Here is a 13,342-nt window from a genome sequence, read left to right on the forward strand (position 1 = left end):
CATTGCAATTTACCATACAAAACATATAGATTTCTCTTATATGAATTTCAGTTGTCTCTCTGAGAAAGAGTACTTCAAACCAATTATTTTTATGCCTCAATTCTTCACACCTCAAAAATAGAGTAAGTTCATTATGAAGTTCAAGGGTGATCATATCATCGCAATATTTAGCTATGATTCGATCTTGAAAATGCATGCATTTAAAAAGATGACCTACTTGATTGCAAAGTTCACAAGTAATGGGATGAAGAGAACATAATTATTTAACATAATCATCTAATATTTAAAGCCACCATTTAGTTTTTCATGTCTATGCTTCCAACAAAATTTATCATCAATAAATTGCACTATTTCACAAGGTCTATGTTCTCCACAAAAATTGACATACTTATAAGAAACTTTTTCTTCAGAAATTTTATCATGACTAGTGCAACGATCATTAGCTTTAATAACATTCATGGAAAGCATACTAACAACATTGCAATCATGCTTATAATTCAAGGAACTCACACCAAATATTTTGTTAAATTCTTCTTTTAACACTTCATAAAAAATTTCAGATTCATAATTTTCAATAAAAACTTTATAAAGATAAATACTTACACTTGAATGCACTTCCACTTTGATCATAATTTCTTTTTTCAGTTCATGCCCATGTTCTTATGTCTATTTTACTTGTCTATCTATGGCACAACAGGCAAAGATCATGTCGATCATAGCTTACTCTTTATGACATTGACCTTGTAGTTTATGTACAACTTATAAGCTTAGTATGATAAGAGGAAGTTATTGCATAGTCCCTCTTTTAGAAATGTAAGGCACACATTTTCTAATTGTAAACTTCTATCATAAATGTTTATATAGAGTTCTTAATTAATAATGAAGACAAATATAATCACATAAAATGTGAAGGGTAAGATCTAAGAAAAATCCAATGGTATAAGTTTAATTTTTTAAAGATAACCAAACATGTTTATTAATTTACACATGGTATTTGTCATGAAATTTGACGATCCATAGACAAAGGTGAATTGAGTACAGTCGAGCAAGCCCTGCAAAAAAAAGGTGAACAAGATCAAGAATTGTATGCGTCCTTGTTCACAAGTGTTTTTTTCTTCTTCCTTTTTTTTACAACAAATTCATAATTTGCAGGCAAATCAACCAAGACAGGTGAACCAATCAACCAAAGATATTTTGCAGCAGGTCTGGAAGCACAAATTCATGGCTCCAAGGGTTAAAACTTTTGTGTGGCGCTTACTTAGGCATGCTCTCCCCACTGGTCTTAGAGCTGGCAGGTTTTCTTCTCATATTTCTTCTACATGCTCTAGATGTGATTCAGATGAAGATGAAATGCATCTTTTCTTTCTTTGCAACTTTGCTAGAGCCTCTTGGTTCGGGCACCCCTGGTATATTAGATCTGATATTCTTGCTCTCAATCATAATTTTGTTCTTGATATTATTCAGGTTCTAATTAACATGAACCATCCACAAGCATCTATTCCTAATATATTTACCTTCTTGTGGTGTTTGTGGAAAGCAAGAAACGATGTTCTTTTTTGTAGGAAAGAATCACATCCCCATCAGGTTCACCAAGCTGCTCCAGCCATCGCCTCTGTCCAAGATATGCAAGATCCCCAAGAACACCTAAATAGGGAGCTGCCTTCTTCGAAGGAGAAGCAATCTACAACCATACTCTCTCAAGGGCAAGAACAAGTACATCAAGGCTCCACCCTCAAATATGACTTGGCTATTTCAGGTACCAAAATATATTCAGATGCTTCTTGGCATAAGAAGAATGTGCCTGGGTATGGTGGTAATCCGGCTACTGGTATTGGTGTTCACATCCTCTTCCCCAAAGAGGGTTCTGATTCAAGAATAATGATTCAAGCCTCTACTCATGATGTTTGTTCACCTCTTATTGCTGAAGTTTATGCACTTCTATTTGCTGCTAAAATCTCTTGCAGGCTTCAACTTCAGCAAGGTTCTTTTCTCACTGACAATCTTTCATTAGCAAAGATGGCTGATTCAAGAGATATCAATAACACCAACATCAGCTGGAGGTGCAGACAACCAATTAGCGAGTTCTTTCAAATCTCCCATTCTCTAAATGCTGTTTATCACATCTCTAGGAATACCAATGGAATTGCTCACAATTGTGCTCATCAGGTTCTCAACTCGAGAGTAGAAGCTGTCTTTAGTTGTTCACGCTCTTCTCATGCCAATGTACCTTGCCCTTTTTTGCAGTCCCTTCTCAATTTTCAAGTTCAGGGCTATGTAATTCATGCTGTACATTGTCTATGAGTTGAATGAAATTGTGGCTCTGGATGGCGCCTTCCTTGTGTTAAAAAAATGGAACGATCGGTATTACTACAGTATGTCTTCAACCTGTAATGGATGGCAGTCCCAGCATCATTGGTCGGTAACTCCAAATTACTCACTAATATATTAACCGACTAACCAACCCTTGCTTATCTTATATCTTGAACGGAGTGGCCATCTTGGTGTTCTACAACCTGCAGGAGTGCTTTGGCGGATTCCGATGTGAATGGCATGCGCTAAAGCCCTGTAGCTCTCTTGAGGCAACCTGAATGCAGGCTTGTGCAATGATACAATATTACTACAACGGAATACCGTCCAACTGTAGCATTCCAACGGTTTGTTCGCCGCGCTTCACCAACTTTGTGCATGACGGTGAATTACTGCCATGGATCCGTAGAGGGGAGATGAAATTGTAATCTAAAAAAAAAGATGAAACTCATGGGCACTAGCACCCATGGTTTATTGATATAGGAGAAGCATCCCTTGTGAGAAACCAGAAATTCGTCCCCGACGTGGCTTAAACCCTGGTTGCTGGAGACGCCACTGCGCTCTCTTGCCACTAGGCTACAGCCTAGTAATCTGGACTCTTTGTTTCTTTGACTTCAGATTCATGCATGGTACGACCAACTAAGTGCTAAATGAATACTTCCCGCAAAAAAAGTGCTAAATGAATACATGTCCGTCACCAGAAATTTCAGAAAATATGAATAACTAAAAAAATTCGGTACAAATTAATAAACTGATGTACACAAAAGATGAACATTAAAATAATAATTATCTAATATAGTAGTATTTTCGAAGAAGATTTTGTGAGAACAATTATTATAATCTTGTAGTGTGTATACTCTAACACACAATTTTTTTGAACGAAAACAGTAACCCTCGCCTACTGCCTAAATGCGCATCATCGTGGAGGTTGCCGCACCTCCCGCAGTTGTCTTCTTGCAACCATGTTTAAGTTCTCGATTCGAATATTGTGAAGCAGACCGAAATCCTAGCGATGTGCATTCGCTAATCGGCTATGCACGATCATATCGATGGCTGGATTGGGGCCCTGAGATTAAATTTCGCGGTATGAAACTTAGTAGATCATTTTACTCACGTGTGAAGTTTCATGATGTATTGACATCTATGGTATTCTTAGTGAAGAAAATACAAATGCGACCATACTATTCATTAAACAGTGTTTTTTAATATATCTTCGATTTTGTCATTTTTGTCCAGATTACCACAGATGTGATTTTTTCTTGAAACTTCATATGCGAGTATACCGGTTGACTATCTATATTACAAAGACAAATTCAGGATTTTTTGATTTTTTTTCCTAGCATTTTTTCAAATTTATTATTCATAAAAGATGCGCGTGCATCCATGTTCACCAAATCCGCGTCCGTCTCGTCATGCCTAATATATAAAGTCATGATCGATGGTAACTCTTTTGGGCCTACGTCAGACACGTACGCTGGACTGCAGATTTTATAAAGGCCTTTCACAAATCCCTATCGTTAAAATATCTATGTTTTAGACTAGTAAATCTTGATATCATTGTTCTTTTTCTATCGTCTTAATAATATAATCTGTAGATTTGTAGGGGTTGTTGTGTTGTGCCCGAGCAAGACTTATTTTGAACCTGTTACTCTTCTTTCTTTCTTTTGAACCTTCCATGTTGTCGGAGTGTCTTAATTTTAGTACAACTCTGCACCAAAGTTAGTAAAAAATCGAGACATTTATTTTGGGACGGAGGGAGTAATATAAAGTGGGGAAACCTTTTCTCGTCAATCATATAATTGATGATAATTTTACATATCCTCGCCATGGTGATGTATATTTTTTCCAAGCTGTTACCTTTTGTTATGAGGGTGTCGGTGAATAAAGTTACACTATTTTTCAACCCCGCGGTAAGTAATTATCGGTGTGCAACTGTTGGTGGACAGTGGACGATGCAGACGAGGCGACGACCCCAAGTCTTGAGTCTCAGGCGGCTTTTCAGCAGCAGCGCCAGAGAAATGTCTCATCATCTACAGCTTACAGTGCTCTGTATGTCTGTGCCCATTGGATCTAATCGACCCAAAACCAACGCCTAACCCCCAGCAGCCCTCCACCGTACCGGCGGCGGACGGCAACACGCGCGGGTGCCATCCTCCTCGTCGGCGATGTAGGTAAAGACCACGTTCCTCTCATGTTCTCTCTCTACCTCACTGCCTCACTGATGCGGCAAAGAAGAAGAAAAAACCACGTTTTTTTCACTCTGTTTGGATCTCGTTTGATTCCACAGCAGCAAGATCCTTACCAAGCATTCCCTAATCTAATGGCGCTAGCCCACCGTAGCCGAGGGGTAATCGCAGCAGGCTCCGATTCGGATCTCAGCTGCTAGGTAGCCCCACCGTCGTCGACCCTTCACCGTGGCCGGACGGACGGGGCTTGCTCCGTCCACAACAAGGTAACCAAAGATCGATTCTCTTATCCAAACCGCTCCTCTCTCTGCTTCGGTCTACCACGTCGCCTCTGGCCGGTACATTTTCTTTGGCAGCATCAAAAATTCAATGTCTCCGATCTTGATAGCCATGGTGGGCTGGTTCGTCTCACCCATCATCCGCTCGCTCCTGCCCAAGATCCTTGCCGGCATCGGCTTCGACGCATCCAAGAAGCTCCAGGAGCTGGAGATCCACATCATCCCAGAGCTGAAGAAGACGCTGCAGGCCGTGGATCAGGAGAGGATGATGCAGAGAGGGAATAGAGTGAAAACCGATTTGGACGCGCTGGACAAGATGGCCGCCATGCTCAGGCACGCTCTCGAGGACGCCGAAGACATCTTCGACGATGCTCAGCACAAGGTCGTGCTCGGGTGCTGGCATCACCTCTGTGGTGCTTTCACCTCTTGCATTGCCCGTTGTAAATGCTGCTGCGTCTGGATTGCACACGTCGTCCACACAAAATCTGGTCGGCTGCTGCAGTGGGCACGGGACATCTCCCTGTCCCTGTTCCTCCTGCGCAGGCCGGAGGAGCCTGTTTTGGTGAATGTCGGTGCTGCGGTGGTCTCAGCCGAGCCCGTTCAAGTGACTATCGATATTCCGGCCTCTGCTGCGGCCTCTGACGAGACTTATCCGGTGACTACTAGTTCAGAGGCCACCAATGACAATCCTGATTTGGCGACTACCGGTGCTCAGGCCTCTGATGATGCTGAGGCTTCCGGCGACGAGCCCGATCCGATGACTACACCCTCAGATTCCTTGTCGAGGCGGTGGCTCTCTTGCTTGTGCAGCTCGTTCGACTTGTTCAAGAACTCTTGTGCATCACTATACAACTGGTGGTTAGTTCATGTGTTTCAGGCTGCCTGCTTTTACAGAGACTGGTCATATCAAGTGGTTGGCATCAGAAAATGCCCGGTAATCACCCACTCCATTGCCTCTTCGTTTCATATGTATATGTGTACATGTGGAGGACGGGGCGTCGACCCGTTGGCTGGGCAGCTGAGGTTGCTGCCAGCCCACCCGAGTTCAAGTCCCGGCTTGGACGCGTGGTGCTCGTGGAGTTTCTCCTATAAATAAATGCCAACGAGGGTTAGCCCTTGGGTTGGTCGCTTTTTTTTATATGTGTACATGTGAAAGTTCTCCGTATATGCATGCATAAGAAAAAGACCCTTCTTTGAATTTTCTGTTAGTCTGAGTTCAAATTAAATCATATATTCATGGTGCGGGGACTGGGGACAAACATGTCATCTCATATGTATGCGCGTTCAAATAGCACTATAATACTTGTCTAAAGTGCTACAGACTTGTATTTGAAAAAAAATGGGAGTATATGCACGATTACTTGTTCCACAAGTGCTCATCTGACGTTTTCCGATAAAGGACATTTCATTGAATTGATATATCAAGGTGATCTGACGTAAGTCAAAAAATTGTTGATTTGCGCCGTATTACCATGTTGTGTGCCTGTTAATGTTTTCCACATGTTCAGTTTTGTTTTATCAATGATTTTTGTATTTTTTTTCTGCATGTCCATGTGCCAATTTTTGCTCCACCAGTGATATCTTATTTGTTCTGCATACTCACCTATCTCTAATAGATAAAATAGGTATGTGACTGACATACCCATCTGATATTTTGCTTCTTCCAGGAGAATGCCAGCTTATTTGATATATTAGATATATTACTTACTGCTATCTCAAGAGGGGAATTGAAGAAAAGAATACAGAAGGTAGAAAACACCGTCAGTGAAGTGAAGAGCTCATCACTCTTGGTTCTGGCACACGAAAGCAAACCAAATGATATTGCCAACAAAAACAGGAGACGACTTGGAGCTGCTAACAAGCGGGAGGTATTTGGTCGAGAGGTGCTGCGTGATAATATCATGGCAAGGCTGCGTGAGACACCACAGGGTGATGCTGCAAGCTCGAGGACTAGTCCATGTTACTCTGCGATTGGCATATATGGCGTTGCAGGGTCTGGGAAGACTACCTTTGCAGGATATGTTCGAGATTACATAAAGGAGGAATGCAAGGAGGAGAAACTTTTCGACACCATCATGTGTATTCATGTGTCAGAGACTTTCAGTGTGGAGGTTATATTTCAAGAAATGTTGAAGGATATTACCGGAGACAGTCACTCCAATATTTCAGATCATGGGGTTCTAAACAAAAAGTTGAAGGAAGCATTGCATGGCAAACGTTTCTTGTTGATATTGGATGATCTCTGGGTGAAAAACAAGAATGACCAACAACTGGAGGAACTAATCTCTCCACTCAATGGTCGGTTGAAAGGAAGCAAAATCCTGGTGACGGCTCGAACAAAAGAAGCAGCTAGAGCTCTGTGTACCGATGAACTTATTGAAATGCCTGATTTGGATGAGGATCAGTACTTGGCGATGTTTATGCATTATGCTGGTAAAAGTATTGCCGTTAAAGAATTTGAACAAGTTGGGAGAGAGATTGCCAAAAAGCTACACCGATCACCTATTGCAGCAGTAACAGTTGCAGGACGGCTTGGGGCAAACCCAAATATCAGTTTTTGGAAAAATGTTGCAAAGCTTGACATGTTGAATGACACCATGGATGCTCTCTGGTGGAGCTATAAGCAGCTTAATCCAGACATAATGCGATGCTTTGAATTCTGCAATATTTTCCCCAGAAGATTCAAATTGGATAAACACGACTTAGTTGGCTTGTGGATAGCGCAAGGACTTGTAAAGACTAGTTGTCCAACAGAAGACATGGAAGATGTAGCTGAGGGCTACATTCAAGAGTTGGTTTCATGCTCATTTCTGCGACCAGATGATTACTCTGAAGAATGCTTTGCAATTCATGATCTGCTGCATGATTTATTAGCCAAGGTTGCTGGAAGTGATTGCTTCAGAATTGAGAACACATGGAGCCACATAGGAGAAGGCTGGAAGGGAGAAGTCCCTCGAGATGTCCGCCATCTTTTTGTTCAGAATTATGATGGGGAATTGATTACCAAGAAGATCCTTGCATTGGAAAATTTACGCACCCTCATCATCTATGTTGTTGGAGGTACACCAGTCGAGGAAAAAGTCATTGAGAGTATATGCAAGAGGCTGCCGAAATTGCGGGTACTAGCCATTGCTTTCACCAAGAAACATTTTGGAATGAGGAAATCCAACAAGTTATCGGTCCCAAAATCTATTGCTCAGTTAAAGCACCTACGCTATCTTGCTTTCAGGACAGATATGTTATGCTCTATAACTTTACCAAGGGCACTAACGAAACTTCACAATATCCAGCTACTAGATTTTAGCGGCGGCCGAATGTTGGAATTCCCCTTTGCTGACCTTGTCAACTTGCGGCACATGTTCTGCTGGCCAAACTTGAAATTCCCTAACTTGGGCAGGCTGATCTCACTCCAAACACTACCATGCTTCACAGTAAGCAATGAACAGGGTTATGAGATAAGGCAGCTGAGGGACCTAAACAAGCTTCAAGGACGACTGAGAATCAAGGGCCTGCAAAATGTTAAAAGCAAGGAGGAAGCTCTTGAAGCCAATCTAGCTGCCAAGGAACGGTTAACAGAACTGAGTTTCGAATGGGATGATGATACCAGGTGCAGTTCAGAAGTTGAAGCAGAGGTACTTGACGGCCTGTGCCCTCCTGCGGGGCTTCAAAAACTTGATATATTTGGATACAGAGGTTCAAGGTACCCAGATTGGATGGTGGGTAAGCAGAGCGGTGGCCCAGAGGGCCTGCGAAATCTTTTTCTCGGGGGATGCAGCCAACTAGGACCTGGTCCTGAATTTGATGCTTTCCCTCATCTTCGTGTGCTCGAGATTTACTCCTGCAGCTGGGACTCATTACTAGGCAACATGGAGCACCTCGCGTTGCTCAAGGTACTGCATATCGTGGGATGCAAGAATATCCGGTCTCTTCCAACACTGCCCCAGTCTATTGAGCAATTGTATCTTGCTTCCTGCAGCGATGAGTTGACGGAGTCGTGTAAAACAGCCGGACATCCAAACTGGCAAAAGATTGAGCACATCCCCAGGAAAGATTTTTTGTGATCCAGCAAGTAAGAATGTAATCCCTTTTGCTGCCTTGTTTTGCCATTTTGTACGTGTGAACATTGCCTCTTGTGTGTATAATGGACGATCTGCTACTAACTCGGCTTATTTTTGTTAATCCATTTGCTACTGGTTGACGTTTCAGAGAGGCAGTGAAGGACACGTGTGATGGTCTTGAATCAATCCAGAGAGGCTTTAGGCATCGCAAGACAGTGAAGGGCATTTGAACAAGTTGGCTGGAACTTCCAGCGAAACTGCAGGTCCCCTTTTCCACCGACAGGATGTGTTGCTGTTTCTTGAATGTTGTCTCGCGTTTCTCCTTTATTACCTCGTTTTGAAGTGTTGTATGATATTAAAAACCTAAGGGCGACGACTGGGAACGCAATCACCCCCAACATGCCAAGAAACGCCGATTTGGCCCCAGACGGCTCTTTTTCGGCGTCCCGGGGGACCGAACGGCTGGAGATGCTCTAACAGTGTGAAGAGGATCAAAATTAAAGTGGACATTGTGCGCATGCAATGGCTCACTGCCCAAAGCTGACGCGCCATGTCTCATCCACATCATCTCACCTTGTAGCTAGCTAGCCACACAACTGGAGACAAGTGGATTAGTGTGTGTGTCACGGGCGCCAACGCGCTCTCTCCTATGACGGGTATTTACAGACTTTTATTGCGTGAAATGTGTTGATGATATTTATGTAGTTTGTTCAAGGGAGTTTTTGCTTTTTGGGAGCCCAACAAATGTACTCCAATTCCAGGAATAATCCGCATTTTTCATGCACTCACTTACACTCGTGACCCATTTGTCATTGACTCGGTGTTTTCTTTTCCTCTTTATATTTCCTCCCTTCGGCTTTCCCATGCATGCCATGCTGTCCGGGGAGCAGCCAGGGAGCGTTGGATCAGCGGTGGAGCTGGAGAGGCAGCGGCGTCATGGGCGACAGCGATCAGTAAAGGGCAGCACGACGGCGTGATGAGGAAGTAGGTCTACCCAGTCTCACCTTGCAAACCTTATCCGCCCGCCCTCTTCCTCTAGTCTCTCCCGCTCAGCAGCAAAGTTTTAAATAGCGCGCTAAACATCTTAGCGCCGGACCTCTTTCAAATGCTATAGCGTGCTATAGCGGAGCCATAGCGCGCTATTTAAAATGTTTGTTCATTTGTTTGGACCAAAGTCTCTTAGCGCAAGGCCTTTTGTAAACGCTATAGCGTGCTATAGCGGAGCTATAGCGGGCTATTTGAAACAGTGCTCAGCAGCCTCCCGTCTCTCCCTCATCTCCGGTGTTAGGAAGCGGGTAGGACCTGGTCACCTGGACTAGGGCACCGGCGGACCGGCAGGAGGTGGCGGCGGCGGCTTGAACTGGCGCTAGGCAACCGGAGAACCTGCAGGCGGCAGTGGCGGCTGAAGGAGGCGAGAGCTGCGGCGGATTGAGCAGCAAGTGCATCAGCCATGAACCCCTTGAACGAGAATGAGTTCCACTTTGCACCAAAGGGATGGGCAGCAACACATCAAGCCCTCCCTCGGTTGACCCTTCTTGTTTCTATGTGAATCAGCTGTTCCAGTTGCAGCAATTCGGCTGCCGAAATTAATGCCTTGTGAAGCTTCGGCCCGCTGGATGACTTGTACTATACACCCCTCGTAACTTTGTTCTGCACATGGTCGAGAACATTTTGTCTCTGTCCACAGGGGTGTTGACAATAATGGTAGAAAAAACGATAAAGTTTTTTTTTTTGCGGGTAGAAAAAACGATAAAGTTAATGGGCGAACGCTCCAATCTTGTGACAAAACCGGATCGGAAAGAGTGCTTGCAACGATTCTCTCTCTCATGATTTTTTCCTGCAGGTACGTGTCGTGGGCAAAATACAATATAGCACACGTGCAAGGATTCAAACTCGAGTCATGCGGTTTTCACCGGTTTGACATTTCAATGGAATGACAACAATTGATCTCAACAATCTTTGGTACACAGATGAACCATTTGTCCTAGGCAATGATGTGGCGCAGGTTTTCTATGTGAAGGACCTGTCTACCAAACCGAAAAAAGAAAAGATAAGGAAGTGAATACATCAGATGATGAGTCAAAGTGCCACATAATTCTTTCAAGTAAAGAAACATCGTGGGAGTGGAGGACAAGACCGACATGTCCGAAGATTATGAAAACTTCCATGAAATTCCTCTCTTCAAGTGAAGCCTGACCCATGCATCATGTTAAACGATGAAGATTATCCATAGTTACGGTGCAATAAGTAAGGGACACACGCGAAGAAAAAGTGAACATAACTTAATATTTTGCACCTTTGATTCTGGGTTGAAAGCCATAGTGTTATGCTCCACAACTATTCTGATGATGACTTTGATCTAGAATATCACTCCAGTTATATGTCAAAAAATGAAATCCCTTTGTAATAGACGAGTTCTCATCCGAACACTTCGAAAGAGATTATCCAGTTTGTACACGAAGTGCATCCAGTTTTTGCAGTAACCCTCTAAACTTATTAGCAAAGTTTATGTGGGTGAAATTATGATACCATGCCAAGTTTCAACCTTTTCAGAGTTCATTTCTAGTGTTTTTCAATTTCAAGGTCATTTAGCTGAAAAAATTTATTGAATGCATGAAAAATAGCAAATGAAGTCAAAAAAGGGTAGAAAAATATAACATTATTAGGTTAACATAAAATACTAAACTAAAACTTAGCTTTAGTCCCAGTTGGTGGCACCAACCGAAACTAAAGCCCTACCGCAGATTTTCACTAGTATTTAGTCCCACCTCGCCAAGTGACGAGCTAGTCGACCACCTTAAATATCCGGGTCGTCCAGAAGGGATAAGTTTTTGACACCATTATATCCTTTGTTAAGGATGTGGACTGTTACTATGGATCTTCTTAACGGTAACAGTGATAGCACTTTTGTAGTAGTTGTAACAACAGTAATTTAGCAAGAACAATATGTGGAAAACTCATAGGCATTGGATAGGAGATATTGTTGGATAATATTCATCGTGTATTAGTCATAACCTAGGGCGACACGGAAATAGCTCTCATTCATCGATACACTGTAGGCATGTATTATGTAAATAGTCATACATGCTTATGGAAAATAACTTGCATGGCATATTTTGTCCAACCCTCCCGTGGCACCGGGGTTCATAAGAAAACTAAAGAATATTAAAGCCTCCTTTTAATAGAGAACCGAAATAAAGCATTAACACATTGTGAATACATGAACTCTTCATACTACGATAATCACCGAAAAGAATCCTAATTATTGTCACGTTGGGGTATGCGGATCCTAACACGTAGTAGGTGCATATAACTTGCAAGATCGGATTAAAAACATAGATATAATGGTCAAAATATAAACGGTTCATATCTGAAATCATGACACTCGGGCCCTAGTGACAAGCATTCACTACTAGAGAAAATCTTACCAGCAGCGCTTGTTTTTGTGCTACCAGTAGCGCGGGTACCAGCGCTACTGCTACGACTCTACATCTATTTTCTAGCAGTAGCGTGTTTATAGACCAGCGCTACTGGTAAGTTTAACTACTAGTAGCGCGTTTTTAGGCCAGCACTACTGCTAACATTTATGTTTTCTTTTTAATATTTTGACGTTATACATGTTTAAACAGATATATCTTTTATACAATAACAACTCATCATGAACTAGTCTGTTTAAAAAGCATATTCATTACCAGTAGTCATCACCACCGAACAATGTTCGTCAATGAGACATCATATATATAACAAGTTGTTCACTAGTCATAATAACAACTCCTCATCCTCCTCATCAACTCTAACACATTATAGCACATAATAACACATTCTACCTAGGACCTACTTCTCTCATAGGACCTACTCTACCCTCTCTTAGGTAAAATATCATAAAACAAGATAGGCATTGACTCTTCATTAAGGAAATTGAACTCTCCATAATGAAGAACGGAGATCATCTTGTCTCCAAGTCTTGGCCTACGCACAATGTTGCTTCCAAGTAGCTCTCTACGATGGTTGAAACATTTTTTTCAAATCATTTATTATCATAGCTTCCTCGCTTTTAGAAATCCGGTATGGACAGGAGTGATGTGGATATTGTGGCTGACCTGGCCGTGGTGGCCGTAAGCTCATAACTTCAACGCGACCTCTTGGCAACATCAGATGAGGCACACAATCCATCGGGATTTTCTGTTAAAAAACATAGTAATAACTTTGTAGTTAGGAATGTAGTTAGCAATGTCCAAAGATGCACGGATGTCATAATAGTAGAAAATCTTACCATGGTATCTCCATTGATGTTACCGTAGCACACCGCGTGCACTAGTGGCACATATGGACCATAATTTTGAGGAATTCGATAATAGCTATTGTAATTCTCAAGATCAGTAAATAAAGTGATAAGACCATCTTTCTCCTTATAAGTTAATTGTGCTTCATCATTGTAGTAGTAGGTTCTGTCTACCATCTTCCGTACATTTTTTGAAGAATGAAAATAAGCTGTCAATGGAAATAAGCTGTC

At 42.3% G+C, this 13,342-nt stretch overlaps 1 protein-coding gene across 5 annotated transcripts; it reads left to right on the forward strand.

The window, feature by feature from the left end:
* Positions 1 to 4,328: 4,328 nt before the first annotated feature.
* Positions 4,329 to 9,592, forward strand: LOC119314785 (putative disease resistance protein RGA3). 5 transcript variants are annotated; one of them, XR_005152460.1, is made up of 5 exons: positions 4,329 to 4,478; positions 4,595 to 5,705; positions 6,439 to 8,840; positions 8,978 to 9,092; positions 9,198 to 9,592. XR_005152460.1 is itself a non-coding variant. In XM_037589483.1 (5 exons), the coding sequence occupies exons 3-4, from the start codon at positions 4,884 to 4,886 to the stop codon at positions 8,830 to 8,832; spliced, it is 3,216 nt and encodes a 1,071-aa protein (XP_037445380.1). In that variant the 5' UTR covers positions 4,329 to 4,478; positions 4,595 to 4,759; positions 4,882 to 4,883; the 3' UTR covers positions 8,833 to 8,840; positions 8,978 to 9,592. The 5 variants fall into 5 exon arrangements, 4 of the variants coding, with proteins under 4 accessions (XP_037445380.1, XP_037445373.1, XP_037445362.1 ...); XM_037589483.1 differs by having other exon boundaries at positions 4,595 to 4,759; positions 4,882 to 5,705; positions 8,978 to 9,592; XM_037589476.1 differs by having other exon boundaries at positions 6,439 to 8,848; positions 8,978 to 9,592.
* Positions 9,593 to 13,342: the final 3,750 nt, after the last annotated feature.

This window comes from Triticum dicoccoides, chromosome 1B, assembly GCF_002162155.2.
Source record: "Triticum dicoccoides isolate Atlit2015 ecotype Zavitan chromosome 1B, WEW_v2.0, whole genome shotgun sequence".
NCBI classification, from domain to species: domain Eukaryota; kingdom Viridiplantae; phylum Streptophyta; class Magnoliopsida; order Poales; family Poaceae; genus Triticum; species Triticum dicoccoides.

Excerpts from the sequence above, each read along its gene's own strand:
- LOC119314785 (XM_037589476.1), top strand. The coding sequence starts at position 4,863 with ATGTCTCCGATCTTGATAGCCATGGTGGGCTGGTTCGTCTCACCCATC. Across the intron at positions 5,706-6,438 it reads TTGGCATCAGAAAATGCCCG|GAGAATGCCAGCTTATTTGA; the intron begins GTAATCACCCAC and ends TGCTTCTTCCAG.